Source organism: Tiliqua scincoides, chromosome 7 (genome assembly GCF_035046505.1).
Source record: "Tiliqua scincoides isolate rTilSci1 chromosome 7, rTilSci1.hap2, whole genome shotgun sequence".
Classification (NCBI taxonomy): Eukaryota; Metazoa; Chordata; class Lepidosauria; order Squamata; family Scincidae; genus Tiliqua; species Tiliqua scincoides.
In genome coordinates, this window is record NC_089827.1 from 9,602,111 (window position 1) to 9,629,352 (window position 27,242).

Here is a 27,242-nt window from a genome sequence, read left to right on the forward strand (position 1 = left end):
GGGCTTTTATTAAAAGGGAGCTTGTAATAAAAATCACAAACCACATCTCTTGCTTTCTTCTCTAATGTTATCTCTAAATCAGTGGTGCCCAAATTGCAACCGCTGTCCATCAAAAATGTCCCCGTTCAGACCGCAGCGTTTCGTTCTGTGTCCTTGCAGCTCCTCTTCTGGGTAGATCTGGGTTCCGGGACTCTCTGGGCAGTCACGTATGTTGCCCAGCATCCCAGAAGGCTGTGCAACAGGACATATGCGACTGCCCAGAGCACCCTGGAGCCCAGCTCTACCAGCAGAGGAGCCGCGTGGAGGCAGAACGAAAAGGTCCGCTCACCAGGCAGACAGATTCTGAACCCCAGATCCAGTCCTTAGGCCGGGGTTCGAACAGCCCTCCCCTAAATCATACCCCCCATTGGCTTATAAAACAGTAGCTAACAAGGCTGTTGCAAACAGTAAGGGTCTCTTGTAATCAAGACTGGACTTAGGGCAGTTTGGCCAAATTGGGTCCCATGCCTGGAGGAGCCCCACTCTGGGGTGGCAAGCAGAGCACCCACATCCACAGTTGGCACCTTGCTACGTAGCTGACACTCTGGCATGGAATTTTCCATACCATGGCATTGCAAGGAGAGTGTGGCAAGTGGAGCATTGGCAGTGGACAGCCCACTGGGTCCAATTGACTTGAAATTGTCCCCCCCCCCTCCAGCAGTTAGTGGTGATGCCATTGCTTTGTGCCTTGCTGCTGCTCATTCTGGTGAATGGGGGGTGGGGAGCCCCACAAAGATGTTTTGCGTTGGGCGCTGCAGCTCCTAAGGCAGGCAGGCCTTGCTTGTACTCATGGCACCAACACATGGTTTATTTACTTTCATCCATTGAAGCCAAGGTAGTCCGCAAACACCTTGTTCCTTGTCTGGCATCAACCCTGATGAGTGTTGTTTTGGTGGAGGGTGATGACTTGAGCAAAGGTCTAACCTTGATGACCTCTTCACTCTTGAGTGCAGTATTTGTTTGAAATAGACACACTAACTGTAGCCACCCACTGCGCAGAAAGTCTTCCCTATGAAAATACCCACGTTCAGCTTTATGTTTTAAATAAGTCCTATTCAAAATTCAAGGAGGCAGTGCTTTTTAAACCAAAGCTTTTCACCAAGTAGATGAGATAGGGGCTGCAGTAGCATTCCCTCACTTGCTGTTGAGAAATTTTGGTTCGGGGTATCTGGTTTACCAGTGCAGTGACTATGAGTGAGAGCTTTGGATCCGGTCTTGTCTGAGCTGTGAACTCAGCCCCAATCCCCTAGCATTGTTGGCTATGGAGGTGCTCATACTCAGTGATGTCAAGAGGTGGGGGGCAAAGAGGGTTGGCAGTCCCCTTGAGGGGCAACGGCACACCATGCTGCTTTTTGGCAAACTGTAGCCTACTCTGGGCCCAGCTGCTTCACATGCTTGCTGACATTCATGTTTTCATGCTCACCTTTGAGAAAACGAAGCAACAGAGTCCAAAGATCGCTGAATGGAGAAGATCCAGAGGCAAATTTAGGGAGCAATCCTAACCAGGTCTACTCAAGTAAGTCCAATTTTGTTCAATGGGGCTTCCTCTCAGGAAAGTGTGGTTAGGATTGCAGCCTTAGATTATTAAGATATAATGCTGTAAGTAATTAGAATATTGGACTTTGCCTGTGCTACATTATTAGAGGTATTCTTTGCATTTTTATATTTTTTACGTATCTTTAATGTTGTCTTTTTCTTTTTTTTCTTTTACTGGGTTTTTTCCTTTGTTGTTATTATAAATAAATGTAATTTGGGAGAGAGAGAGAGGCTGGCTATTGCATTCAATACAACACGAAAGCCAGGGAGGTTGGGGCAATGTGATGATGTCATGACGTCGGTCCCAAACTTCCAGGATGTGGATCTACTTCAGGTAAGTTGCCACCCTGCCTGCCCCCCACATCAGGGACGCCTCTGATCATATTGATCAGTCTTATGCAGCTATTGTAAGAATTACTGAGGTCATATCAAGGGCTTTCAGCATTCAAAAAGTGCTATATTATAGCTAGCTGATGCTGTTGCCGCAGTTCCTCGAGGTCTTGGCGAAGGTGCAGTATTCACCTTCCCAAATTAGGCTCATGTGAATTGCATTCCCTGTAGGCGAAATGGTACGAACAAGGAAACGATTTCTCTAGTTCTGATGATGACTCAAAGGAATAGACTAAGACGTTAAATGAAACCAAAACGTACACAGCTAGAGTTATGAGTTTCCTTTGAGGCTTTAGGAGAAATGTTGATACAACTTAACCATTTTTCCTGTTAACGGAGCATGACATCCCTTCTTCCCTTCCAGGAAATCTCTTAATAATTACATCACCATTAGAAAAGATTCCTAAGAAAACATCGTTCCTGACCGAAAATCTGGTCGGAGAGCATTGTCAGGAGGGAAATTATTACTTTACGTTCCAGCCAACAATCCCACTGGAAGAAAACGTTGAGAGGACAACATGCTTCCTCCAGGTTCAACCAAACAACTAGCATTTTATTTCCCCTCCACTTAATGTTCTGAGACGGCTGCAACTTTAAAGGAAAAATAAAACTGAACCTTATATTTGCTTTTAGTTGAGATGACGGCAATGAGAGTATTGATACCATTTAGGGGCAACAACTTTTCCCCAAGCAATAATTGTGCCTAGAATGGATTTTAATAGGCCCCATTGAGGGGGGTTGGGGGATGGCAGCCAGTAATACGGCCTTCTTAGTAGTGGCTCCTGTTCTATAGAATCCCCCCCCCCAATTCAAATTTAAAACTGCTTTTTCATTAGAAGCCTTCCAGCAAGGCCGGAAGACCTTATTTCAAAAAAACATTGGCACCCAAAGCTTGCAAGATTTGGGCACCACCATCTTGGGTCTCAGGAAATCTTGTGAGATTTGGAACTGCCATCTTGAATCTTGAAAGATTTTGTGAGATCCAATAGCGGTGCCAGGGCAGGGGCAGATCCAATATTTGTGTTTGCAGGAGGTCAGTAGTACTACCAAGTTCAGGGTCCAGGTCAACTAAGCGGGTAGACCTGGGCTCCGGGTTGAATTTTGCGGCCAAGGTTTGCTGGGTGGGTAGACATGGGCTCCCACCTGGACTTGGAGCCCAGATCTACAAGCTGGGTAGACCTGAGCTCCCATTCCAGCCAATCTCCACACATACCTCGTCCTGCATGAGAGGAGGTCCATCATAGGGTGACTCGCTGGCCTCCAGCACTGGGTGACGCAAACCCTAGTTATGCCACTGAATTGGAATGAAATCTGTTCCTAATGCTCACTAGTGTTACCTGATCTTTTATGCATTTGGCACCCGTAGTGTAGGCTGTAGTTGGTGTGATGCTCCAGCAACTGACTGGCTCTTTTTCCAGTCCTGCTCTTTCGCTGTAGGCACATGGTGATCTATACCCCCCTAAAAAGGATCAGTGTGGTGCAGACTTCTCCAGTCCTCACACAGCTCTCTTGCTTCCTGCAGGCAGATAACCACTGTGTGATCCAATCTGAGATCAGACTGGACTGCATTTGGTTCCAAGCTGCAATGGTGTACAACTTATCAGGGACAATAGTGAGATGCCTCAGGGAAAAAAAAATGACATAGAAATAAATATATAAGATGAAGCCTTCATGTTTCTGTTGCGTAAGTGCACAGACCTTTGAGCTTCACAGAAATATTTGTCATGAAGAGAATTACCGTGTAGTCAAGTACATGAAATCATGCTTCATATATCACAGCCCCATGTGAAAGTTGCTGGAGGTGCTTCCAGGTGTTGTCTTTGTCCATCCTCTGCCCCCACAGGGTTGCTGCAAGAGGGGTGCGCTCCACTTGGTGTCCAGGTCCTTCCTGGCCCCAGGGAAAGAGGGGTAGAAACAAAAGGGGGTGTTGATGCCCCAAAGACCCTCCCTCCCAGTTCAGGACCCACCCACCCCCGACTTCAGAGTTCAGCAGAGGGGAGGGGGTTGCTTCACCCTTCTCCCTCCCCCTCCAGGCTTGTGCCAGTCCCGGAATAGCAGATACAGGGTAGCCTGCCCACTGATCACCAACCCTGAGTGCCTTATGAAGCTCTGGGGCCTCCTGTTCTTGGGTTATCTCTCTCCCGTCCCCACCATCAGTTCCACCTTTGGGACTGATGGTAGACTGATAGTAGCCTTTGGGTTAAACCGTCAACAATGCCACACAGTAGGGAGGCTATTATCCCGTGAGAAGCAGCCAATCCAATACCTTGATGGCCCAGGGGACAGCAGGAAGACCAGACATACAGCCATGTGTTGACTGTATGGTGCCCCACCAGGGTTGCGTTGTGTCAACTGGAATCCCCGAGATGGTGGGGCAAGTCCATAAACGCACATCATCAGTTCCTAGGCAGCCATAAATTGAACGAGCAACTCTCATCAATCAACCTGACAACTTATGTCAGCACTATGCATTCCTGCCATCGACTGGCACTGACACAGAGAAACCCCACTGGTTGGGATGATCGATGTGCTGATGTTGGATGTTACAACCACTGTTTACAGTGCCACCACACAAAAGCTTATTTACCATCAACATCAACAGATGGGGCGATCAACAAAATTTTTCACATGGTGACCATATCGGATGGATTCACCTTCTATTTTCAGGTACGTAATGAAATCTCACATCCTCGGGGCATCGATCGATTCCAACCACAGATCACCCTTCTAAAATACTTTTCTGGTAAAGACTCTGGCTTGAGCAATCTAGGACAAAATTGTGTGGTCGCTGGAAAAACTCAAACCGCCTTTATTGTAAATTCATGAGACCAAAACACAAGTCAGTAAAACACATATGTTTCTCTGTATAAAGAAGAACAGGTTCAGTGAAGGGCTATTGTATATAACAAGAATTTCTGAATATATTTCTTTTTTTCAAAATCACATAAAAAAGTAGCTTCCATATTTACAAGTGAAAAGGCTGATGCATCCTTAAGTGTCACTTGATGTTTAATTGACATAGATATATATGTGTGTGCACTTTTTATGAGTGCACTTCTGAAGTCACTTATCCTTGTCTGTTTACCACCTGGGAGCAACTCTTTACCTCTTTCTCTTAATCATCAAGCTTCTCCATATCATGTTTTTTCCATTCTTCTCCATGGTTTTATCGCAGGGCTTCTGGGATTTCCACCTGAAAGAAGAGGATATTTTTTCCCCAATTTAGCCATTATTAACTAAAAGCAAAAAAAAAAAAAAAAAAAAGTCAGATGATCTGATTATGAAAATCGTGTATATCTAATATAATGAGTGATCTATTGTTCATTATATTTATATTTGTCAAGGTTTCGGCCAAGGTTGCCTCCCAAAGCAGCTTACAATTAAAGTATTTACATATCATTATAGTTCATTTCCATTCATTTCCAGCCTTAGTTCAAAGTGCTTTCACTTTGTGCTATTACAAAATGGTATTACTTTTAAAGTCTTAGATCCGCGGTCAGCAAACTGCGGTTCATGGCGCTCTGGGATTTTTGGCTCTGGGCATGGCGTGGCAGTGGTGAGGCCTTGCCATTCTTCCCCACAGCCACCTTTGCAATGCCTGATTTTCACAGAGTCTTGTGACGGGTAGCCACTTCCACTGCCTGTCACCCAGAAGACTCTGTGCCCCAGTTTCCCAGGGCTCCGTGGCGCATGAATCTGTGAAGATCAGGTATGACAAACATGGCTACAGGGTCGAACCGTAAGACCTCACCATTGCCACTCCACATCCAGAGTGAAAATTTTGGAGCACCACCTGGAGCACGGTTTGGAGACCCGTATCTAAAGCACTTTGCCCCTATCTTCAGACCCAGTTTCAACATTTTATCAACGGCTTAAGAGGAAGGGGCAAAAGGAATCCTTATCATATTTGCAGATACTAAACTGGCAGGAATAGCTACCACCACAGGAGACCGTAGGAGCATTCTGGAGGACATTGATAGAAGGCAATGCTGGGTTGAAACTAAAAAAATGTTCCAGACCGTAGTGCAAGGCTCTGCACTTAGGTCAAAAAGAAAAAAAATCTAAAGCACGTGTATAGAATGGGTGATACCTGCTTGGCAGTACAATGTGTGAAAAGGATCTTGGGATTGCAGGGGAACACAAGCTGAACATGAACCAGCTGTGTGATGGAGGTGCTAAGAGAACTAATGTGATTTTAGGTTGTGTTAATAGAACCACAGCTTCCAAGTCCAGAGAAGCAGTGGCCCCACTTTACTCCATGCTGGTCTAACCTCATTTAGAGTGCTGTGTCCAGGTCTTGGACACCACACTTTCAGAAGGACGTAGCCAAACTGTAGCAGGTGCAGAGAAGGGCAAAGAAGATGGTCAAGGGTCTGGAAGGTAAGCCCTATGAGGAAAGGTTAAGAGAACTTGATACATTTAGCCTGGAGAAGAGAAGGCTCCCAGGTAAGTATATTATGTAAGTATGTATAGGATTGCAGCCTAATGACAATGAATTTAATGGCTGAGTGGAGATTTGAAGCTCGGTTTGTTCCTAATCAATAATCTAGGTCTAGGCAGTGGCGTAGGGTTTGCATCCCCTGGTGAAAGAGGCCAGCCTGTCACCCCCCCCCACGGTGGACCTCCTCCCATGCTGTGGGTAGAACAACGCCCCAAGGCAAATAGATATTGCCCTGCCCCTGCTGGTTTTTTGGCTATAACATTTCCGATCTTGTCTGATCTCGGAAGCTAACCAAGGTCAGGCCCGGTTGGTACTCAGATGGGAGACCGCCTGGGAATACTTGGTGCTGTAGGCTTATACCATAGTCTTTTGAGACTAAAGGTTGCCAACCAACCATTTGATAGAATAGAGATATTTCAATGTGGTTTGTTTCATTGCATTCTGCATCAAATTCCATGCTGAATGATATATAATGGTATTATTCAAAAGTACCAAGTTCATAAAAATTTTGGCCAGTAGTGGTGTCACCCTCCCATGCGCGTCACCCGGTACAGCCCACACCCCCTGCACCCCTTAGTGATGCTCCTGGGTCTAGGACCGCTGTACTATCCTACCCAGGTTCTCACTGAGTGTCCCCCTCCCCCCCCCCAAAAAAACAGAAGTTGGCCATCTCTGACACAAGACTCAGTTCTCCACATTCACAAACAAAGATATTCTCAATTTTAGACACAGAATTGGCCTCCCCAAACATTCCTTGATTGAGATCCAACATGTGTGCACTCACAAGGCTTTTTCTACCACCAAATATTAATTGAATGAAATAGGTGGTGTGATCAACAACACAACTCCATCTAATATTCAGTTACCAAAAGAATCATATTTGCTCCACTGGCCATACCTTTGCCTACTCTTTTCTTTCTTGAGCCCTGAATCTTGGTTTGTTTCAGATCTATTTTGAATTCTCAAAGAGCTCACTCACCCTCTTTCAGGTAGACCGCAACACCACCTGTTACAAAAGACAAGGTCTGCCTGGATAGGAGAAATGCTCTGTCCTGAATTTTGGTGCTTTCAAGGGCACACCTAGGGCCAGCCCACAGGTGTTGTGGCCAGCCACAGAAGTCTTCACGTTTGAGTGTCGAGTCTGAGGAGGCAGAGAAACGAAGAGAGGGCCCATATCTTGCATCTTCCACCACCTGGGACCATGAGAAGGGGGTTCAGGGCATAAATGGTACCTGGGTCAAAAAGAGAGCCCGGTAGCCAAAGGAGGGAGACCAAAAATTCTGTGTGATCTTATATTTTCTGATCTCAGCATAGCCCATGAGGGGGGTACAGAGGCCAGGGGACATCATACCGGGCCCAAGGTAAAAAAAAAAGGGGGGGTGTCTAGGAGTCAAAGGAGGGGAGCCAGAAATTCCTGAGATTTCAGAAAATGTTGCATACAGTTTACCCTTGGCATCATTCCAGAAATGATGCTGAAACACATGGATAACATAAGAACAGCCCCACTGGATCAGGCCATAGGCCCATCTAGTCCAGCTTCCTGTATCTCACAGCGGTCCACCAAATGCCCCAGGGAGCACACCAGATAACAAGAGACCTGCAAGGCCTCCTGGGAATTGTAGTTTAAGAACATAAGAACAGCCCCACTGGATCAGGCCACAGGCCCATCTAGTCCAGCTTCCTGTATCTCACAGTGGCCCACCAAATGCCCCAGGGAGCACACCAGATAACAAGAGACCTGCAAGGCTTCCTGGGAATTGTAGTTAAGAACATAAGAACAGCCCCACTGGATCAGGCTACAGGCCCATCTAGTCCAGCTTCCTGTATCTCACAGTGGCCCACCAAATGCCCCAGGGAGCACACCAGATAACAAGAGACCTGCAAGGCTTCCTGGGAATTGTAGTTAAGAACATAAGAACAGCCCCACTGGCTCAGGCCATAGGCCCATCTAGTCCAGCTTCCTGTATCTCACAGCGGCCCACCAAATGCCCCAGGGAGCACACCAGATAACAAGAGACCTGCAAGGCTTCCTGGGAATTGTAGTTAAGAACATAAGAACAGCCCCACTGGATCAGGCCATAGGCCCATCTAGTCCAGCTTCCTGTATCTCACAATGGCCCACCAAATGCCCCAGGGAGCACACCAGATAATAAGAGACCTCATCCTGGTGCCCTCCCTTGCATCTGGCCTTCTGACATAACCCATTTCTAAAATCAGGAGGTTGTACATGCACATCATGGCTTGTAACCTGTAATGGATTTTTCCTCCAGAAAAAATCTGAATCCATGGGTCTGGGCCATGTTCTGAGCCCCTTGTTCTGAGTCCTGGCTGTGTTCTCTGGGCCTCTGAAAGCCCCCTGGAGGTGTTGGAAAGGCAGTTGCGGTTTTAGGAAAAACCAGGAGTGCCTTTCTGACACTTCTGGGGGTTTTTCTGAGGCGTAGAGAAGTCATGCATGGTTCAGAAAGCCTCCCGGACATGACTTCTGTGGTTCAGAATTAGGGTTGCCAAGTGGCCCAAATTGGCCTAGACTCACCCAGGACCAGCCTCTGTCTCCAGATGACTGTTGAAAGCAATCCTGAAGATTTTAACACAACCACCTTGACTTAAGCCATTTCTGCCCAATGTTGCATATATTCAACGGGGATCAAATGTGTACACCTGTGGACCAGGCAGAAATGGGTTTTACTAATATTGTGTGGTGAGGAACAATTTCCAGGAATAAGAAGTGAACAGCACGAAGCCTGGGAGGAAAATAGCAGTTTCCTCGTCTTTTCTACACTGGCTGCCGGTTCTGTTCCGGGCCCAATTCAAGGTGCTAGTTTTGACTTTTAAAGCCCTTTACGGCTCGGTTCTGGGGTATTTGAGGGACCGCTTCCTTCCTTACAATCCTGCCCGTGCTCTTAGATCATCTGGGGGGGCCCTTTTGACTGTGCCGCCACCAAGAGAGGTGAGAGGGGCAGCGGCCAGGAAGAGGGCCTTCTCGGTGGTGGCCCCTGAACTGTGGAATACCCTCCCCTTAGAATTGCTCCCTCTTTGCTAATATTTCAGTGTGGACTGAAGACCTTTTTATTTCAAAAAGCTTTAAACTGTTGACAGGCTGGCTGGCTTTCTTTCTCCTTTTATATTAGAATCCATGGGGTTTGTTTTATATTTTTAATTATTTCAAACTGTTTTAATTATTGTTTTTAATTGTTAATTTTGTATTTTTTAATTGTTGTAGGCTGCCTTGTGTGCCCATGGGGCAAAAAGGCAGGATATAAATCAATAAAATAATAATAATAATAATAATTTTCCTCCCCATGTACTCAAGTTTCTGTTCAACCTCCTGGTTCTAGGGACAGGTGGGTGGGTCTAATTCTCCCTTGTTTGATAGTAAATAAAACTACACCTTGGAGAAGGTCATGTGGAAGAGAAGGAAAGAACTTCCTTTCATCTGCCTTGGTAACTTGTATAGATTGCATTCCTTTGCCAAGCTTTTATCCCCCCCCCCCCCAAACAGCATCACATGCTAAACGAAATGTGATAGGGAAGCCGACAGAAATGCAACAAGTTGATACAGAGAGTTATGCCTAGTGGGATTTTGTCAAAACATTCTTTTGGAAATCTGAATATTTGTAGTTAGATGCAAGTGCTAAATTTTGTTAAGTCACTTTTAATATTGAAATACATTTATCAGTATTACTTTTATATGGAATTTGTATTCCTAACAAAACAAAATTATAAGTGCGCTCTCTCTCTCGCTCTCGCTCTCACACGCACACGCACACGCACAAGCACACGCACACACTGGAAAATGCATGGCCAATTTCTTGTTCCACCAAACAAATTTTGAGTACAAAGTAGCTCTTGTTGGAGGCAGCTATTGCTTACACTTGCTTTTTGAGTGAGGAATTTGTTTATCATTTTGGGAGACAAATCTGGCTTGGAAACACATGTATAACATTGTCTAACAGCGCGCTTACTCTACTACTAATGCATGTCTACTCAGTAGTAAGCCCCAGGGACGTACTCATTGGAGACAGGTGAGTGTCTGCCTCACCTGCCCCTACCACGAACACCCATCCAGCGCAATCTCTCCGGCCCTTGGAAGGCCTTAGAAAGAAAGACCTTAGAAGGCTTTCCAAGAGCTGGGGAGGACGCTCATGGCCAGAGGGCTTGCGTCCGGAGGTGAACCATAAGTGACATCACTTCCAGGTCATGGGGTATTGTGACATTGTGTGCCTCACTGGCACAAGGCATCACAGCATGTCCCAGGTAAACCCCATTGAATTCAATGGCGCTTACTCCCAGGTAAATAGGATATAGGCTAGTGCCCTAACTTTGGAGAACCTCCACAATGTCTGAATACGGCTATGACTACTTTTAAGTAGTACAGATATTACTTTACCCATCTGACCAGCCCCAAGCATCTCTCTGAGCATCCATAATTTTCTCCAGTTAAGTAATTATGATGCTGTTTCTAACTCACAGCCCAATCCTATCCACACTTTCCTGGGAGCAAGTCCCATGGACTTTAATGAGACTTACTTCTGAGTAGACATGCATAGGATTGGGCTGCCAATTTATTTATTTATTTATTAGATTTGTATTCCGCCTTTCTCCCCGAAGGGCACCCAAGGCGGCTATCCAATCATTAGATAGTTTCAATTACACGTTAATACAAACCAAACAAAGGCACAAACAGTACTTCAGAAAAATGCAATTAGAAATTTGTCTTGAAGATGATAATCTCATTGCATCTTTCAGCACAGATTTAAAAAATGATAGCAGTCTTATATCTAGCTATTCAAAATTTTAAAATTCCTCATCACATCCTTATAAAACATCTGATTTCTAAATCAGAATCAGTTTTTGGGGTGAAGATACTTACACGCCTTAGCTGCTTTATGCTACTTCCCCTAATTGCATCCATGAGGTCACTATGAAGAGATCTCTGTGGGGTAGAAGGTCGCGTAGAGGGTCGGGATCCTTCCTCTGACTTCTTGTCCGGGACGGCTTTTAAGGAATTTTTAATTTCTTTCAAGATTTCATTCTCGTGTTTTTTGTTTTTCTTGCCTTTTTTCTTCTTCTGTTTGTCTTGCAGAGCTTTTTTGGAACTTTCCTGCTGTTTGATGACCTCGGCAATGTTCCTGCTTGGTGCCTTTTTCTCTATGACAATTTGAGGAGGTGGAAGTGGTGGAGGAGGAGGGGGTGGAGGTGGAGGTGGTGGTGTCGATGGAGGAGATGGAGGTTGAATTTTAACAGGTGGAACCTTTTGAGGAAGTTTTGGAGAAGACCAAGGGGAATTTCTGGGAGAAGACTGCTGGTTTTGAACAGGTGTGACTTTCTTAGGGAGTTTTGGAGAGGACCAAGGTGAGCTTCGAGGAGATGAATAAGGTGAAGAACCAGGTGTTCCTCTTTGCAAAGCTTTGGTCTTTGGATTTATTGCTCCATTGGACTCCTGCTGTCTCTGCTCTTGAATCCGTCTCTGCCTTTGCTTATCCATGTTTCTGGTCAAGATGCTTGTCATACTCATTCTTGGTCCAGCGAGTTCAAAGTGATAGCCTAGTTTCACAATAGTAGTATTGTCCTTCAGAAGCTTAGCAATGTCCATTTCGACCTGACCACCCATGATATGCCTTTGGTTGTGGAACCGTAATTCTGTTAAAATCTTGTTGTGCTGCAAAGCCCTCATAATGGCTAATATTCCTTTGCCGGTGATAAAATTGGAATCCAGATTCAAGCTGGTTATATGCTGATTCACTTTTAACATGCCCGCAATGACCATGGCAACATTGTCGTCAGCGTGAGTGTTGGCCAGGCTAAAGGATTTGACTACCGTGTTGTTTTTCAGGGCCTGAGCAAAATGCGTCAGCATCTGTGGTGTGATGTTTTCAATGTTGTTCAAATTGACCTCAGCAGTGTCTGGATCATTGTTCCTAACTCTCTCCAAAGCATCTTCAATTACAGTTGGGTTCCCACATGGGTGCATGGCACCCATTCTATAGCTCAAGTCCTCTGTATCTTTTTCATCATGGCCATTGGCAATGATTTCACCTTCATTCTTTTTATGCTTTCCTTGCCCAATACTGCCTGAACATCTGGTTTCAGATGTTGTAGTTTCTTCGTCTTCTGCATCACTTTCTTCATCATCATCATCATCATCCTCTTCTTTTTCTTCTTCTCCTTCCTCTCTTTTCTCCTCTTCCTCCTCATCCTCAGTATAGGCCTCCTCAGAAACTTCGCTATTACTTCCTATGAAATCTTCTTCATTAATTTCTTCTGAAGTGTTATCTTCATCATCTTGCTTCTCTTCCTAAAGAGGAATGCAAGCTCCATAATTATCATCGTAATAGCATATCTAATACTAAGAACATAAGAACAGCCCCACTGGATCAGGCCATAGGCCCATCTAGTCCAGCTTCCTGTATCTCACAGCGGCCCACCAAATGCCCCAGGGAGCACACCAGATAACAAGAAGACCTGCAAGGCCTCCTGGGAATTGTAGTTTAAGAACATAAGAACAGTCCCACTGGATCAGGCCATAGGCCCATCTAGTCCAGCTTCCTGTATCTCACAGCGGCCCACCAAATGCCCCAGGGAGCACACCAGATAACAAGAGACCTGCATCCTGGTGCCCTCCCTTGCATCTGACATAGCCCATTTCTAAAATCAGGAGGTTGCCCAACCCAGTGAACCTCTCTGAGAGGTTTTTCAGATTATTTTACCAAGCTAAATAAAAAATGCATTATGGTTGCTCATTTTGTTGTGTGCAATCCAGACATCTTTTCTCAAGGAACAACATTTACTGTAGAAATACCACTTTTTCCTAAATACCAAACCACAGTAAATTGCCCGTGGAAAATGAAATTATTTCTTGAGCTTGTGGGACCATTTGTAATTTAAATGCTGTGGTTATATATGCAATGGGCATCACAACATCTTTAAGGACAAGCAAGACAAGCCTCTTCCCTTTCCCCCTTGTCATGTAGTGACCCATTTTCAGGACTTATCCAGTGGTTCCCAAACTTTTGAGCACTGGGACCCACTTTTTAAAATAACATGGTATCTAGAAAGAAATAATATTTAATTTTATTTATTTATAAGACATAATAATCAGAAAAATACCCTCAGGGCACAATCCTAGGAGCGCCTTGGGCCGGCGCAAGTCCCTTGCTCCAGCACAAGAGGGTCACAAATGTGCCTTATAGCATGTTTGCGCCTCCTCAGGGGTTGGCTGGACGTGCACTGGTATATAAGAGGCTCATATTGGCCTATTGTAGGATGTATTGGCTAACACACTGCAGTGCAAGCATGACTGAAGACTGCCATGCAGGAAGGAAAAAGAGAACTCCTTGAGCGGTATGCTGATCCACGCACCGTGGATCAGGACTATTTTGGTGGTCTTGTGTTCTACTTTGCCTGGCCTTTGATAAGAGCCAAGGCATGTTTGCCTACTCATTATGAAACATGCACATGCAACGCACTTTCCATACGGCTCTGTACATTTTCTTGGTCAGCTATCAGCTTGCTAGTTTCGCGACCCACCGACAATCAGGTCGCAACCCACTGGTGGGTCCTGACCCACAGTTTGGGAAACATTGCTAGAAGCAATTTCATGATTTAAAAAGAAAGAAAAAGCCATTCCTGGTGGTTCACACACTACCAGACATCAAAAATATATCAATATACCCATAAACACAAATTTGGTCTACAATTTTTTTTGTTTACACCTTGTCTTTGAGGCTGTTACCCTGCACATGCTTGATCTCGTCTGATCTCGGAAGCTAAGCAGGGTCAGGCCTGGTTAGTACTTGGATGGGAGACCGCCTAGGAATACGGGGTGCTGTAGGCTTATACCATGATCTTGGAAGCTAAGCAGGGTCAGGCCTGGTTAGTACTTGGATGGGAGACCGCCTAGGAATACCGGGTGCTGTAGGCTTATACCATGATCTTGGAAGCTAAGCAGGGTCAGGCCTGGTTACTACTTGGATGGGAGACCGCCTGGGAATACCGGGTGCTGTAGGCTTATACCATGATCTTGGAAGCCAAGCAGGGTCAGGCCTGGTTAGTACTTGGATGGGAGACCGCCTGGGAATACCGGGTGCTGTAGGCTTATACCATGATCTTGGAAGCTAAGCAGGGTCAGGCCTGGTTAGTACTTGGATGGGAGACCGCCTGGGAATACCGGGTGCTGTAGGCTTATACCATGATCTTGGAAGCTAAGCAGGGTCAGGCCTGGTTAGTACTTGGATGGGAGACCGCCTAGGAATACCGGGTGCTGTAGGCTTATACCATAGTCTTTCCAGACTGAAGGTTGCCAACCAGTAACAGCCCAATCCTATCCCCCCTTCTGGTGGAAAAATGCACATTCCACTAGCGGAAAGAGGAGGGCTCTGGTGGAATTGATGTTCCACCAGTGAGCTCAACCAGGCTCCCAGTGAAATGGCGGGCAGCCATGCGTGCCGACCGGCAGAGAGGCCACCTTCTGCCATGGCCAGTGTCCGACCCCTGATGCAAATCTTCCACTGCCCTTCATGTCTCATTGTGTGAGGCACACTGGTGGAACCACATTGGCTGTAAGCCTCTCTGTGTGGACGCCGGGAGTGCATTGTGCCCTAGATGCTTGCAGCTAACATTACAATAATAATTCTGAAACTGAGAACAATTTCAGAGAAGTGCCAAGCAGTGTAGTGGACATTAAATTTAGAATTAACTGTGCTTGTTTGTTTTTTTCCCAGAACCAGGCTTAACTCTGGTTGCTATTTGGGTGCCCTATTGCATTACACAGCTCCAAGTCCTCATAACATCCCTATTGTTCCAATGTCCTCTTGTAGACTTCAGCATTGTTTTTATGATTACTTTTCTGTTACCCTTGGACAGCCTGCATGACAAGCACTATATTAATACTTGGATGGACTGCATACCGACACCCTGGCTGTAGCGCTGGATAAATTCCTTCTGCGGGCTTCTGATAAGCGCCAGTCAAGAAGCAAGATAATTCCTTGGAAGTCAAATGAATGGTGCTGCTTTACATGGGTAGAGAGCATGGCCCTATCAGTTCTGTGGTAAATATAGCCCTATAATCTGTATACTGCTAGGTACTCTCTCTCTCTCTCTCTCTCTCTCTCTCTGCAAAAACAAGTGATTATATTACCAAAGAAGCAAAGATTTAAAGGCAAATGACCATTTCACCTTAAGAACCTCTGTAACTGGATAGCAATTGGGACTCCCGCACATGGAATTTTTTGGAAAATAATTTTTGTTCAGTCTAGTCTTCCATTGATGAATTACTAAATCCTATCCGACTTTCTGGCACCAATGCAACTGATCCAGTGGGGCATGCGCTACATCCTATGGTGATAGTGGGGGGACAGTCACAGAGGTCTCCTCAAGGTAAGGGAACATTTGGTTTCCGCTTATATCAGGGTTGCATTTTGGCTAGATTGGCACTGGAAAGTTGGATAGGATTGGGCCCCCATTTGAGCCCCCAGTATTAAGGTCCCAATCCTGAGCTCGTCGCGCCAGCCCTATGCCGGCGACGGATGTCACAAATGTGCCATAAAGCATGTCCATGACACCAGTGCTGGCACTGGCCCAGCATCAGCCGCAAGCCAGCCACATGCCACCAGAGCAAAGGGTGAGCTCCTGGCGGCAAAGAGGTACATTGGGGTGGGGAGGCGATGTCACAGAGTGGGGGCAGGGCTGGGGGAAGGCGGGGGGTGAAGCGGGAGGAGAGAGTGGGGTGGGAGGGGGACAGAACTGGTGGAGCTCTGCTCCACCGGATCCAGAACCCTGTGTCAGGCCTTCCAGCCCAACACGGGACCTCTCAACTGTGCACTGCACCCGGCCCACTGCACCCGGTGGCGCCGCCACTTTTAGGATTGGGCTGTAACTTAGTTGCAAAAATAGCATATGCTATGTGCCCCACATTTTCAAGGGTCTCACACTAAATGCTTGCAACCTATCTCTGGTTAAATCAGCAACTTATGATCTGTAAGCTCCTCACAGGCTGGTTGAGGGGTGGGGAGGACGGAATGGGGTGGGAAGGGGGTGTAATGGGGTCGGGAAGGGTGGACAGTTCAGCTTCCTTCTGCTGTATCCAATCCCCCTTCTTGGGCCTAATTTCCCTATATGGGTCTGCTTGGTCTTGTGCAAGTGATTTAGCTGGCACAGGTCTGAACAGACCCATTGGGCGGCTGGGGCTTACCCATGGGCAAGAAGACAAATTCCCCTTACCTTGAGAAGTCCGCTAACCTTGCCCATTACTATGCAAGTAAACAATTTATGTTTCAATATTTATGTGTATCTTTTAAAAATTAGGTCCCATTCATAATATATGCTACACAAGCTTAATCCGGCCCTGGCCCCAGTGACTTTTTTCCCATTAGAGCCACTATTCTCTAATGGGCAGAACATGGCAGGGAGTCACGTTTGTTTTAAGTAAATGAAAGCAAATTCAAAAAATGATTTATTGCACTCTGCATATTTTAGATGCTTTGTGACCGTTTACCACCTGATTTTAAATTTTGTAATGTGTAGGACAGTGGTTCTCACACATTTAGCACCGGGACCCACTTTTTAGAATGAGAATCTGTCAGGACCCACCGGAAGTGATGTCATGACCAGAAGTGACATCATCAAGCAGGAAATTTTTTTAACTATCCTAGGCTGCATTCCTACTTACACTTACCAGGAGTAAGTTCCATTGACTATCATTGTGAAAAGAATATACATAGTAGCTTGTTAAAAGTACAGGTCTGTAACATTTTCCCAAATGCAGTCACATACCAGGGTAGCATCAAGTCTAATATATGAAAAATAAAATATTGAAATGAATGGGGACCCACCTGAAATTGGCTCGAAACCCACCTAGTGGGTCCTGACCCACAGTTTGTGAAACACTGGTGTAGGGGAAAGGTTTGATATAAATAAATGAACCGATCTCCTGAACTTTTGTTGCTTGCTCTTAGGCCCTCATTCTTAAATCAACAGTTTTATTACTCTGGGCTTTCATTTAGTGTTTGTTTTTCGAGGATATATATTACTGCTGCGGTTTGAAATTTCCCCACACTGACTAATGTTTCAGATTCATTATTGTTACTTGTTCTTGTGTTGTTGATTTTTAACACTTGGGGAGCTGCCTTGGCTAAGTTTTCAGAAAGCTTATATCCTTGTTAGTGATCGATAAATAAATGTACTTCTGGTCAGCCCTGGATGAACCAGGAAGTCTTCTACTCCTTACCTTCAATTGTGTAAAACAGGAATAATGGTCTAAAGTGCAAGTCTTTCCTGCAAGTGATTCAAGAGCTTATCCTATGGCTCTTTGTGAGTAGGGTGATCTTTAAAAGGCAGTTTCAATTTTTAATCAGTGAGTTGCCATTATTTATTCATAGCTTTTAAATGTTGTCCTTTGCCTGCTCTTAAGAATGCCCTTAACATATGGGAACAGATCTCTGATGAAAATATTACATTTCCACTCTCTAACCATAATTAAAAGATTGGAAGTGCTTTCAGGGTTGCGTGCTTTCCCCTGCAACACAAATTGCCCTTGTTCTGTCCCAGTAAACCATCTGGGAGTTTAAATCCTCAAAGAGTTAATTCTGCACTCACCTTAACCATTGTTAATGCTAACTAGATTTCCAAACCCTAGTTAAAAGAGAACTTTGTTCGAATTAACTGTGGTTAATGTGGTAGAAGGGGGGAGGCATTCATACAGAAGAAGGAACAGACTTCCTGTGGTCCAGTCTTCTAGACCAGGGGTGCCCAAACCTCGGCCCAGGGGCCACTTGCGGCCCTTGAGGCCTCTCAATGTGGCCCTCAGGGAACCCCCAGTCTCCAATGAGCCTCTGGCCCTCCGGAGATTTGTTGGAGCCTGCACTGGCCCGACGCAACTGCTCTCAGAGTGGGGGCGACTGTTTAACCTCCCGCGTGAGCTGTGGGATGAGGGCTCCCTCCGCTGTTTGCTTTTTCATGTCTGTGATGCAGTAGCGGCAGCAAAGAAAAGGCCAACCTTGCTTTGTGCAAGGCCTTGTATAGGCCTTGAGCTATTGCAACACCTTCATTCATTCATATAAGTTCATCTTTAATATATTCATTTATGTAAACATATGTAAATTTATTCAAATTTTAAATTTAAATTAATTCATTTTTCCCCCGGCCCCCGACATAGTGTCAGAGAGCTGATGTGGCCCTCCTGCCAAAAAGTTTGGACACCTCTGCTCTAGCCTGATCCCAGTCGATTACCTATGGTTAGAGACTGGTAGTGTTACATATTCAGCACTGAACAAAAATGAATTTAAACATGGAGATACATACATATTTATGCAGTACGTCTTAGAGCACAATTCTAAACTGACTTTGCTCTTGCACAGGCCTGCTGCCCCAGCTCCCAAGTGTTGCAAATGTGCCATAAGCATGTTTGTGGCAACTCGGGAGCAAGCCATGTTGGCATGTGTGCAGGCTTGTACCTGTCAGATCCTATCCCTGTGCTGGCCCAAAGGGGTAAGTTTGTGCTGTCCCGGTCAGATCAGCACAGGGCGTGGGAGTGCGTAATGGAGGCGGGGTGGGGACTTTTGGGGCAGGGGAGAGCAGTCCAGGAGGCAGATCAGGTTCGGGAGGGGGCCGGACCGGCTACAGCAGCCCACACAGAATCCTAATCCCCATCCCTGGCCTGAGCAGACTTACACAAGCTGCTCTGATTTACACCAGCAAATTCACTGGCGCAGATCTGGGTAGCCCCATAGGGGTGGGTGGGGCTCAACATGGGTAAGGGGAAAAATTTTCCCTTATGCCCAGTTGCCCTCCAGCCATCTCTTAACCTGCACTGAATACAGTGCAGGCTGGTCAGCTGCCCACATCAGTAGATACAGTGCAAGCTAGTTGGCAGCTGACTAGCCATGGCTAGTCAGCTGCAGGTTAGGATTGGTCTGCAGTGAAGACTACCAAGATGAAGACCAAAGAACCCCTTGGCCATACAAGAACCCCCTGGCCTTAGTGTGCACAGAGAAGGCCTCAGGCCCCCATCAGTAGATTGTTTGGTGTTTTGTTGCTTTCAGAAGGTTGGCAACCTTCAGTCTCGAAAGATTATGGTATAAGCCTACAGCACCCGGTATTCCCAGGAGGTCTCCCATCCAAGTACTAACCAGGCCTGACCCTGCTTAGCTTCCAAGATCAGGCATGTGCAGGGTAACAGTTGCTGGGAGCCCCAGAAACTTCAGTGTGTGCCACAAATCACCCAGCGAGTCTCTGGCTCTTGTCCAGTGGCTGCCATGCAAATGAATGGTTTTTTACATCCAGAAGGGCTCTCACATACCCTTCAGAAATGTCTGTGGACGCAGCCATGCCAACATTAAGCATTTGCTTGGCTGACTTCAATGGAAGAAGCATCTGCGAATATCTTTCCTATTGAAATCATTGCAACATGAAAGACTTTCACGTGGCTGGCTTGTGCCTAATATTTTTCCCTAACTGCAAATCCTCCCAGCACATTGTCCATAGTAAGATAATTATGAAACATCGTTTATAAACTTGGCTTTGATGAAGTTTCTGTTAAAGAAAACAAAGATTTTTTTAAAAAAATGCCTACTTGCTATTTGCACAGTTTTCTAGAGAGTGGCAAATTATAGTATTGCGTTTTGTATACGAAATACCATACAGGAGCCTGGGTTCTAAGCTATATTTTCAATAAATCTCACAGTGGATCCCATCTGGGTTGGTCACACAATCTCTGCAGTGAAAACCCCTCTTCAAGGCTCTCTCAGGCCAAATTCCCTGCATGAAGCAAACTAGTGTCTCAAGGAGAAAGCTTCTAATCGAGCCCTTTATGAGAAATGTACTCATTTTCTACAAACAGCATTTGGGGCTTTTTCTTTGAACATTGGTGGGACATTGAACATTGGGAGACATTAGGAAACCTATGATCTGAAAAGGTACAGACTCAGCAGCATACCCCAATGTGAAAAGTGGCATAGCTAGAGGGGGTGCAAAGCACTAAGTATTATATTCACCGCCGCTTTGCTCTCCCCCCGCCTGGAATGGCTCTGAAAGAAAGGGGCAATTTGCATGCTGTAGTGAGGCTCCCTACAAAATTTAGTGTTTTTTACCCCCTCTAGCTACGCCATTGATTGTGAATGTGAAGATCAGGACTCCCTGAATGGGAGATAATTTTCCCCATTGCTCTATAGTGATTCTCATTCTATCGATACTTAATTTTGCTTTTCCCATGCAATGGCATATTGAGATTTAAAAAATTGCCTGAATACAAATAAAGGAAGAGAGGAGATCTCTTCGGGACCTCATTCATACATTTGCTCTCCTACCTTTTCACATGCCCCCATTCTCTCTTTTTCTAGAAGTTTTCTGGTTTCCCTTTCCCAGTAGGCCATCAATGCCTCCCGGCTGAAAGTTCCCGTTGGGGTCTTCTCTGTCAGACTTTTTTGCCTGTGACCCACTGGAAGGTTCCGGTCAGGTTCAATGTCCTCTAACTCTCTCTCCAGCTCCTTCAGCTCCTCATCAGTCAGAGAAGCAAGGAGCTCATCTTCATCTAGGTCTTCATATTTACTCAGCTCTCGGCGGTAACCAAAGTTCGACATGGTCCCCTGTTGTTTTTAATTCAGGCTGATAGGAAGCTGGAATTAAAATGCAGCATTCACAGTCAGGAGTCCGTATCTGGTTTGAATCAAGGAGTCCGTATCTAGTTTGGTCAGCAACTGTTACCCTGTGTAGCCGTGGCACCCTTTAAAAAGTATTCCTAGGGGGTTGCGACAATACACGGGAGGATGAAAGCATGCTCTGTTTTAAGCATCCGACGTCAGCAAGACAGTTGAACAGAAAGAATGTCCCGACACCAGTGACTGTATGTCTGTTAAACACAGGGATTATTGACATACTGACCATGACCATATTTAGCGTAGCCTGATACGAGGAACGTATTCTTGTCTGGGTTCTGAATCCAGGAGGATGTTGGGCAATAAAACAAGATGGTCTTGCATGGTCACAACTACTTTGTGTTCATCCAGCAACAGAAAGCAGACCATCAAATAACATTTTCCTTTGTGACATTCCAAAGCGGAACAAGGGATTTTCACAGCTGCTCAAACAAGTACCACTCATTTTCACAGATACTTAGGAAAGGAATGGTGGAAGGAAGGGGCTGTAGCTTCACCAGACCAAAGCCTCGTTATCTTCAAGAATGCAACATGAAGCCAGGAGGGTAGACGTTCCCCAGGTTGTGGTATATGCTGCTGAGCTAATGCCAGGTGCTGTAATCAATGATCACAAAACTCCGGGTAGGGACCCACTGGTGGGTTGTGACCTGATTTTTGGTGAGGCACCAAAGAGTGATGGAAAGATCAGATAACTAAATTGCCTCAAGCCCTGAGTCTATTCAAAAATCAGATACTGTAGCTGCTAATTACCCTGCAAAGAGCTCAACTCCTGCAGTTTGCAAGGATGTGTAAATACAGGAATATAAATGTTTGAGGGTCTTTTTTGTGGTTATTATTACTTATAAAATAAAATGTTTTGTTTTGTTTCTAGATCTCCATTTTCTTAAAGTCTGGTAAACCTAGGTGGGTCTCGACAGATTGTCATTTTAAAAAAGTGGATCCTGGTGCTAACAAAATTGGGAACCACTGCTGTAAATACAAAAAGGCTAATTCCTGATCTTTTTTTCTCTGTTAAGACGGAACTAAAACACCAGCTCAGCTGTCATAGCAGTTTATTTTGAGCCTTATAGCTAGGGGTGTTTGAAAATGGTTTTATTTCTTTTTATAGATTTTGTGATTTAAAAAAAAATGAAAAAGGCAGAAAGAGGTGTTATGTGTTTTCATTCCAAGTTCTCATTCCGAGTTCTCATTTTTATTAATTTGAAACACTTTAAAAGTGTACTAGATAGGTGATATAGGTGATACAGTGTCCGCAGATGTAGCCACAGTATCACTGCTAACTGGAAAAGTAATCTATTTTAACTTCTGTAAAATATCTTAAACAGCAAAATGCAGTGTTTTGTGTTTCTATTCAGATATTTTACACACAAAATGCTGTGTTTTATGTGTTTTTAACACACACACACACACACACACACTTTACTTAGAGCCTTCCTTCAGACACAGTGGAATTTGTCAAGGTATGAAGATCAAACGAGAACCTGAACTGAAACCACTTCTTGACATTCTTCCTAGTATCAGGGAGACCAGAGGAGTTCTTGTTCCAGAGACTGTTTTGCAAATGTCAGCTACTTTTGGTGCATCTCACCCATCTGTTAAGCACCCACAAAATGTCCTATCACAATCATTCTCTTTAAAAAAAAATGTAGCGACCATGTCAATGTGGGTGTATTTTTTGCTGGAACAATTATGAGGAACTTAGAGAATACTCCACGTTCTCAGACACTTTCAGCGCATTTTACACAAATTCTAATGAGATGTAATAGGGGCAGAAGAAAAAGGAGTTCAGGAACTTTCTTTTAATCTGTAAATGTCACTGCTTCTTTCAATAGAGGGTATCTAGAGCTAAACTGGAAAAGTTATTCTAAAAGGTCACAGTTCATCCCAGAATGCGTGCTCAAGGCGAACGATTTCAGTTGGTTTAATTGTGTTTTACTTCCTGATCCCTACGTATATCCTTTTTGATCTGGATGCAAAAGCACAAACATTGATAGTAACCTTTATGGGTTACTGTTCCAGTTTTGGGATATTTCATTTATTGCAAAGGTGCTTGGAAGAAAAAGCCATTGGAGGCCTCTGATTATGAGTAGGATGTTCATATAATTAGTTGCTGATTACCGTATTTTTCGCTCCATAAGACGCACCTGACCATAAGACGCACCTAGTTTTTAGAAGAGGAAAACTTACTTTTAAAGTAAGCCTGCCCACCCCCTGTGGGGCCTGCGCAAATGAGGACCTTGCCCCCGGTGCGGTCCTTGCCCCCTTTGTTCTCCGCCTGCCCTCCCCCTGTGGCGCCTGTGCAAATGAGGACCTTGCCCCCAGTATTCGCTCCATAAGACGTACACACTTTCCCCCCCACTTTTTTTTTGGGGGGGGGGGAAGTGCGTCTTATGGAGCGAAAAATACGGTAACTATCTAACAGCCCAACCTTATCCAGACTGCCCGCTTCCCCGAGCTGTTTCAGATCAGGCTGTGCTGCAGCCTATGGGGGAAGTTGGAAGGCTGTCAGGCTCCTTGAGGTAAGGGGACATTCAGTACAGGGGGGGGGGATGCGTATCAACAGATCCCATATCTATGGATTTGATTATCCGTGGATTGGGTCTGTGGGGCCCACGCAAGTGGCACCCCATGCGTCCCCCGTGCCCTCTGGAGGTGGAAATGACATTTTTAATACTTTATAAGGCATTGGGAGACCTAGGGAAGCCCTGGAGGGCATTCACTTGTATTTTCTGTTCCAGAATGGAACCCTGTGGATAAGGAGGCACACCTATATTTGAAAAGTGGTTTAAATTAGACCTTCTTCAAATCAGAACTATAATTAGGCGTACTATGATTGACATAGACAAATATAATGTATGGCCTGGGCAACCAAGGTTGCAGCTGGCTGCAATTCCAGTGGTTATCGTGGTTGGAGAAAGGATTGCCAAAGGATTGCCAGAATCGCTTGCCTCCTATCAACTAACCATGAGGATATAGTTTCTACCATCCGCACACATACCTGAAAAAAGAAATCGTTTCAAGGTGCTGGTTTTGACCTTTAAAGCCCTATACTGCTCTGGGCCAGGGTATCTTAGAGATCGCCTACTCCCGTACAATCCGGCTCGTCCTCTCAGGTCATCAGAGAAGGCCTTTTTACAAGTGCCGCCGCCTAAGGAGGTACGTGGGGCGGCGGCAAGAAACAGGGCCTTCTCAGTAGTGGCACCAACGTTATGGAATTCCCTTCCCCTTGACTTGAGAATGGCTCCCTCTCTTGAGACTTTTCGACGAGGCCTGAAGACCCTGCTGTTTAAACAAGCCTTCTGACTTCATGGCCTTTTTAACATCTTTTATACATCTTTTAGTTGTTTTTTAACAGGCCTGATTCCTCTATGAACTGCTGTTTTATGCTCTTTTTTATTCTGACTTTTATCTGACTACTGTTTTTATGGTTTCTGTTAGTGTTTTTAATATGTTTTTATCTGTTTGTTAAATTATGTTTTAATCTGTTTTTAATATGTTGTAAGCCGCCCTGGGTCCCGTTAGGGAGAAGGGCGGGATAGAAATAAAGTTTATTATTATTATATTATTATTATCTTCATGCAACCATTTACAAAAGGGGTGTCAAACATAAGGCCCGCTGACCAAATGTGGCCCACGGAAGCAATTTATCTGGCCCCAGTTATAACTGGGCTCTCCCAGCTTGATAATCGGGCTCTCCCATATCTTGAAAATGTGGACAAGATTTGCACATTTTCTCTTCAATCGTTTGCAGCTAATGAGTTTCTGTGTGAGAACAAAGTACTTATTTCTGGCCATCATCTGCTTAATGATGTCACTTTCTGCTTAATGATGTCACTTCCGGCCCTCAGCAGGCACCATGAATACTAACTTGGGTCCTCTGCACGAAGTGAGTTTGATATCCCTGATTTAAAAGAAGACTTGAGCTGAACCAATGGGTAGAAGAAAGAAGCCCCTATACTTCATTCATGTGCAGGTTTGATTTCTGAGCCTTGCATTGTCATTTTTAAATAGGAATTGTTCAGACAAAGATGGTCCCCTTCCTGTTTAAATGCTTAGGCACACCACACCACTTTGCCCAACCACCTGAAGCCTACCTTAGTGGAACCAAAGTCGAGGGGACAGATTTTATTTATGCAGTTTCTGTTTATGTATTTTATGACTTTTGTCGTAAATTAGTTTGTGGAACTTATTAGTTTGTGGAACTATAATTAGTTTGTGGAACTCTTTGCCACGAGAAGTAGTGATGGCATCTTGCCTGGATGCCTTTAAGAGGGGATTGAACAAATTTCTGGAGGAGAAATTCATTGCGGGTTACAAGTCATAGTAGGTATGTGTAAGCTCTTGGTTTTAGAGGCAGGCTGCCTCTGATTGCCAGATGCAGGGGAGGGCACCAGGCCGCAGGTTGTGTCTGTTGTCTTGTGTGATCCCTGGGGCATTTGGTGGGCCACTGCGGGATACAGGAAGCTGGACTAGATGGGCCTTTGGCCTGATCCAGCCGGGCTTTTCTTATGTTCTTATGACTTTTAAATGTTGTTAGCCGCCTTGGGTGCCCTCCAGGGAGAAAGGCAGATTACAAATCAATCAATCAATCAGTCAAGGCTAATTGATGAAATGGCTCATGGAAGCATGACTAATGCAGAGTGTTCAAGTTGTCAAATGCTCAGACCAAATTTTACTTTCATCGGGACACTACTGTAAAAAGACCCTTTTTCTTATCGGGCAACTTATGGAGATCAAATCTTGCTGCCTTCATTAAAGCTTGAATTCTTGGGCATAAAAAGGGGTACACAGCAAAAACTGTTTTGAACAGTCGCGTGAAGTTGTATATCTCAGGGATGCTTTTACTGGAGTAGTAGCATAGCTAGAGGGAGGCACCAATGACTGCTGAAAAGTCATTCAGTGACTATGGTCCTGTCCTTGGGAATGATGTGTCATCACCTGCATTTAGCAGAGGTATCAGTGAAGCAAGCAGGGTCACGCGTGTGCTGAAGGCGTGCCAATGAAACTTTTCTGCTAGGTTTCCTTGCCAAATGATTCCATTGTTCAGGTCACCTGCCCTGATGAGATCGTAAACATGAAGTCAGATGGGAAGAATGGCTTTTCTCTTTCGAGCTGAGTGGAAGACAGAGTCAGAGACTATAGTTAGACATACGAAAAAGTACTTTCCATGTGAATGATTCCTCTTCTAAGAGTCAAAACAGACGTGACGTGATTTGCATATCTACTTATGGGGTTTTGCTTGTTGTATGTGTGTGGGGCTTGGTGTCTGTGTGTCTGCCAGAGCCGTAACTAGGGCAGAGCCTGCGGAACACTTACTGTAGGTGCTGAGCCAAGAGGGGATCACATGACTAGCCCTCAGGCTTTGCCCTAGTTATGTACTGGGCAGACTCCTGCCCCCGTTCCTTCTTCTGTGGAGGTTCTCCTTGAAGGGGTAGCTCCACAGGAGAAGGAAATAGCAGCACGAACCCAGAAGTGACATCATACATCACTGTGTCACATGTTGTCTTGATGTCACTGCCCAGGGCAGTGTGTTACACCTCTGGTGCCTGCCATCTAGGTCGCACACAGCACTTGAGGTGAGGTGGGATTTTCTTTCCAGTGGCAGGACAATGAGGTCATTGGTCCACATCATGGCTGAGGTGCCATCAGTCCTCCAACTGATGGCAATTAAGAGAGCGTGGAGAAGGAGAAGGGTGGGGGAAAAGAGAAAGGAATGGATGAAAAGGAGAGCAGGTAGGTCTGGTAAATGAAAAATGGCAGAAGTGAGGGGAGGAGGACAATAGAAAGGTTGGAGAAGGCATGGGTGAAAGTGACGGAGAGGAAGGAGGGAAGAGAACCCCCTAGGCTGAGAAAGAGGGGAGGAACAGAAAACTGGATCCCTTGTTAGGAACATAGTTAGGAATAAGCCCCAATGGGAGATGTTATGACCACTCCTCTGACCACGCCTGAAGGCCCCATTAGCTACCTGCCCTAGATCCATTCAGAAGGTGCTCCTCCTAGAACCAGACCATCCCAAGTGAAGACAATTGCAGATACAGGCAAACCCTTTCTTTAGAGACTGTGCAGTTGGCTCCAGGCTGAGGAATAGACTTTAATGTGCATTTGCATGCCACAATAAATATTGGAGCAGCCCTGACCACTCTGAGATCTTTTCCCCTTTCTCAAAAGAGTCAAATAGATAGATATCC

The 27,242-nt window shown here is 45.3% G+C and overlaps 1 protein-coding gene and 1 pseudogene across 1 annotated transcript; one reads left to right on the forward strand and one right to left on the reverse strand.

The window, feature by feature from the left end:
- Positions 1–4,758: 4,758 nt before the first annotated feature.
- Positions 4,759–21,376, reverse strand: LMOD2 (leiomodin 2). The gene is made up of 3 exons (XM_066634413.1): positions 20,707–21,376; positions 11,277–12,701; positions 4,759–5,158 (listed from the first exon to the last, which is right to left on the reverse strand). The coding sequence occupies exons 1-3, from the start codon at positions 20,977–20,979 to the stop codon at positions 5,132–5,134; spliced, it is 1,725 nt and encodes a 574-aa protein (XP_066490510.1). The 5' UTR covers positions 20,980–21,376; the 3' UTR covers positions 4,759–5,131.
- LOC136657759 (5S ribosomal RNA) lies at positions 14,122–14,240 on the forward strand (annotated as a pseudogene).
- Positions 21,377–27,242: the final 5,866 nt, after the last annotated feature.